This window comes from Carlito syrichta, unplaced genomic scaffold (genome assembly GCF_000164805.1).
Source record: "Carlito syrichta isolate Samal-C Ts95f unplaced genomic scaffold, Tarsius_syrichta-2.0.1 Scaffold89783, whole genome shotgun sequence".
Taxonomy (NCBI): domain Eukaryota; kingdom Metazoa; phylum Chordata; class Mammalia; order Primates; family Tarsiidae; genus Carlito; species Carlito syrichta.
Genome location: NW_007033879.1, coordinates 14,065 through 18,173, shown reverse-complemented (window position 1 = coordinate 18,173; position 4,109 = coordinate 14,065). Strand labels below are relative to the sequence as shown.

The 4,109-nt window shown below is 61.7% G+C and overlaps 1 protein-coding gene across 2 annotated transcripts in view; it reads right to left on the bottom strand.

Moving 5' to 3' along the window:
• Positions 1–562: 562 nt before the first annotated feature.
• The window catches only part of DDX49 (DEAD-box helicase 49), a 7,571-nt gene continuing 4,024 nt past the window's right edge, over positions 563–4,109 (bottom strand). Inside the window, exons 7-13 of one of the 2 annotated variants that reach the window (XM_008058486.2) lie at positions 3,579–3,654; positions 3,247–3,323; positions 2,978–3,075; positions 1,976–2,050; positions 1,247–1,335; positions 1,083–1,154; positions 563–1,007 (exon numbers count right to left, since the gene is read on the bottom strand). In XM_008058486.2, coding sequence (XP_008056677.1) covers positions 837–1,007; positions 1,083–1,154; positions 1,247–1,335; positions 1,976–2,050; positions 2,978–3,075; positions 3,247–3,323; positions 3,579–3,654 — 658 coding nt within the window. In that variant the 3' untranslated portion in view covers positions 563–836. The remainder of the gene's footprint in view (positions 1,008–1,082; positions 1,155–1,246; positions 1,336–1,975; positions 2,051–2,977; positions 3,076–3,246; positions 3,324–3,578; positions 3,655–4,109) is intronic. The other variant, XM_008058478.2, reaches the window with a different exon arrangement.

Below are 4,109 nucleotides of genomic sequence, written 5' to 3'. Positions count from 1 at the left end.
AGCTTTCCGTGTGTAGAATTTCCAGATCCCTGGGCGGGGCCAGAGCCCAATTACATTTGCCACGTGCCGCCGCCTGCGTGTGGTGTGTGGGTTCCCGTCGCCGCCCCTTCACCCGCCTCCCCTTGGGGTGCCCAGGCCATCCGGTGGAAACTGCTCTGCCTGGTGCCCGGCCGTTCCCTCCCAGGCGTGGACGTGGGAGGCCCCGCGTGAGGTTCCCTTTCGCGCTGGCCACGACTCCAGGTGGGGCCGGCAGGCACAGCAGCTCCTTTTAGGACACCGCTGTGTTCACTGGGCCTCAGGCGGCCTCACGAAGCCCTGCAGCCGCCCCTGGAGAACAGTGCAGTTGCTCTGCCCACTTTCCGAATGAGGAAACTGGAAGCCCAGGGGCGGCTTCAGCGACCCCAGGTCATGGCCGGAAAGGCCAGCACCACAGTTCCAGCCGATGGGTGGCTGCAAAGTCCCGGGCCTGCCTGATGGGATGCTGTGACGTTCTGGGGGCCTTGAGAAGCACGGGCAGCTGTGCCCTCCTTTCCTGCCCGCTGCTCTTCCAAAGTCAGACCGAGAAAGTCAAAAGACGAATTTATTGATTACCTCCTGAAGTGACCACTTTGGGGGTGACCCTGGCTGGGCCATCGTGCGTGGAATTGGGGCCCGCCCCACACCCCCATTCTGTCTCCTCTTCAGTCTGACGCCAAGGCTCTGGGAAGGGGCTGGTGGGAATGAGGGGCCGAGTGGGGGGCACACTATGGTTATCTGGAACCTGCGGAGGGGGGTGGGCAGGCCCCAGGCCCCCAGCTTGATGGAGGAGTCCCAGGCAGAGCAGGGGTCTGCGGTGCTCAGGCCAGACCGGTGCAGGGCCCCGGCGGGGCCCGGGGTGGATGCCCCTTGGGGCCGGCCCTGCCAGCCTTCTGCTTCTGCAATGTCTGCTCCACCTTCTCTCTGAAGTGCCGGTTCTTCTGCTTGATCTTGGCCAGCTCGGCCTTGCGCTTGGCCTCCAGGTCAGGGTCCTGGACAGGAGACGGGAGGTGGCTGAGCAGGGCGCCCCCCACTCCCAGAACCGTCCCCACCCGGCACAACCTCACCTTCCCCTCCAGGATAAGCTGCTTCCGCTTGTTGGTCTCCTTCTTCTCATCAAAGTGGGCTGCCTCCAGTTTCTGGGGGTGAGGAGACACGGATCACTGGGTCCCTGTGCCGAAGGCAGTGCCCAGGCCCTGAGGACCAGCCCCTGCCTGCCTCTGACACTCACAATTTCACACTCCCTCCGCACCACGTTGACCTGTGTGAGGATCTGCAGCACCTCAGCCTCCTCCACCGAGAACTCCTCTAGCTTCTTCTCTGGGGGGACCAGGACCGGGGGGGGGGAGATACGACAGGGCGAGAAGTCACCATGCAGTGAGCTCCCTGTGCAGGAGGGCATGCAAGGCCATCTGGGGTCCTATCAGGCCAGAGTCAGGCAGGCGAGACAACAGTTCACCACGGTCTTGACCTCCCAGGTTCAGGGCTCCTCCCGCCTCAGCCTCCCCAGTAGCTGGGACTACAGGCGCCAGCATGTCTCACTGCTTTTTAAATTTTTTGTAAAGATAGGGGTCTCACTATGTTGCTGGTCTTGAACTCCTGGGCTCCAGTGATTCTCTGGCCTTGGCCTCTCTAAGTGCTGGAATTACGGGTGTGCACCATCGTGCTTGGCCAGTTGGAGGGGCTTTTAACAGGTCCAGGCCATCACTGGGGCCTCTGCCATCACGGTGGGTGGTCTCGGGGGACCATCCACACACTCAGGCTGAAAACCAAAGTCCTCTGCCTGGTGTGGCTTTTGGCCACCATGGGGAGTTTCTTTCTCAATCACTGGGCAAAAGCAGAGTCTTCTGGGGCCACACAGGAAGTGAGAACAGCCCAAATCTGCTCATGTGAGCAGGTGGCTGGTATCACACCCGGGGTGCCCACATGTGCCCGTGCCCTCACCCTCTGCCCGACTCACTGATCTGCTCCTCAATGGCATGCACCAGGTGGATGTCATACTGTGTCACCAGCGTGATGGCCTGTCCCTGCCGCCCTGGGGGGATGCACCTTGGTTACCTGCTGTGCGTGGTGGCAGGTCCAGACAGCTGGGCAGCTGAGTCCTCTCCAGAGGCGATTAAGAGCTCGGAGGGGGAAGGACCAGCCCAGAGTCAGGGCTGACCCCAGCCAGGCCCCAGTGTAGGGGACGGGGAGCCACGGGACACAGGGCTGGTGACTGGCCTGTGTCCTTTTTCAGCCGGGCCGCGGGGGAGACCAGTCTAAGTAATGTCAGCGACTGACCCTGACAGGCCTCAGCCAGATCTCTGCGCCTGACTCCCGTGACAGTGACTGAAACAGCACTGATGGCGGCGAGGCCCATGACCCTTATGGCAGCCACAAATGGGCATCACCATTCTTGCTCCCTGCCGTTTGAGGCCCAGGCAGCAGATGTGATCTGCCTGACACCGGGGTCAGGACAGGAGGGCCAGGCCCAGTGTGAACCCAGGAACTGTAGCTCTCTTGGATCCGGGTCTCTCTTGATGTGACCCAGTCTCACAAACCCTGTGCCCCTCCCTGGTGAGGCTGGAAGCAGACAGGAGGACGCACCTCCTCGGCCCTGGGGCCGGGGTCACAGTGAGAGGCCAACTTGGACGCCAGTTCCCGAGGGGCAGCTCTTGTCTGCCAGGGCTCTGCCCCGAATGGGAGCCGGACCAAGGGGGCTGTGGTGAGGCAACAGGGAGTGGTGGGAACTGGGGCAGTGTGTGCCACTTCCCACGGAACAGCCACGTGTCACTCATCCCTAGGTCACGTGAAGGCAGAACGCCCCCCCTTTGCTTCTGAAAGGGCAGTCCTCCAACTCGCCAACATCCCCGTGGTAGTTGCATACGTTGCCAGGCCCCCCATGTCCCACCAGCTGTGGCTCTGGCTCCTCAGGACTGGCGGGCAGAGGGCCAGAAGCCCCAGGGCCACCCCACCTGCTCACCTGCCCGGGCCGTGCGGCCCACACGGTGGATGTAGATCTTGGGGAGGCCGGGGGTGTTGTGGTTGATGACCACCTGCACCGTGGGGATGTCCAGGCCCCTGGAGGCAGAGGGCGGTCAGCTCCCGACCCTGTAGGAAAGCCGAGGCTGGCCTCCCCCCGTCACTCAGCAGGGAATCCGGGGCTGCCCAACCCCGCCGAGGCCAGCCTCCCTTTTGACGCCCCTGATGGAGGGGGAGGGCCCCGTAATGGGGACGGCTCAGACTGCTCACCGGGAGGCCACATCTGTTGCGATCAGGATCCGGTAGACACTGGACTTGAACTTGGCCAGGGCAGCAAAACGCTCTTTCTGCACAAGGTTGAGGGGGAATCGGGAGGGGGTGAGGAAAGGGCGGGCTGTGTGAGGCCTGGGGACAGGGCGGAGGATAGGACATTCTCATCCCTTGAGGGAGGTGGCCATGTAAAGGCCAGATGGGGACAAGGGAATGCCTCACTGAGCAGGGATGTTTTGGGGCCAGGAGACAGAAGCAGAGGGAAGAGGGTCCTGGGTGGAGGTCCCGAGACGGGAGACGTTCAGATGAGGCCCGCGGCCAGGACACCTCACCTGCTTCATCATGGAGTGCAGTGCCACAGTGGGGAAGTTGAACTTTCGCAGCATCATGCACAGGATCTGACAGGTCCTGGAGGGAGGGATGTGCATCAGCTCCTCCACCCTGTCCCGGAAGCTGCTCCTGCCCCTGCCCACCCGTGAAGCCCCTTGAAGTACAGAGAGGCAGGTGGGAATGGTCTGCTTGTGTCCCCTCTGCTGACCCCTCCCTAGGCCTGCACAGATGAGTCAGCCCTGGGATTGCTGCTAGGGCTTTGGAAGGGGCAGTGTTTTGCTCCTTCTGCTGACTATAGGGCTGGGGACTAGAAACTTAAGTCCTGGGGATGGTCACCATCACCAGGAGAGTGGGACTTCCGGAGAGAGAGCCAACAAAGAAAACAGACTAGAGGGATGGGCAAAGAGAGAAATAACTGGTTCAGCCACACCTGACAGCCACCCTAGGAGCCAAAGTTCTCTCCTGGGAGCCAATATGTTTGAACTATCTTTTTTTTTTTTTTTTTTGAGTTGGAGTCTCACTCTGTCGCCCAG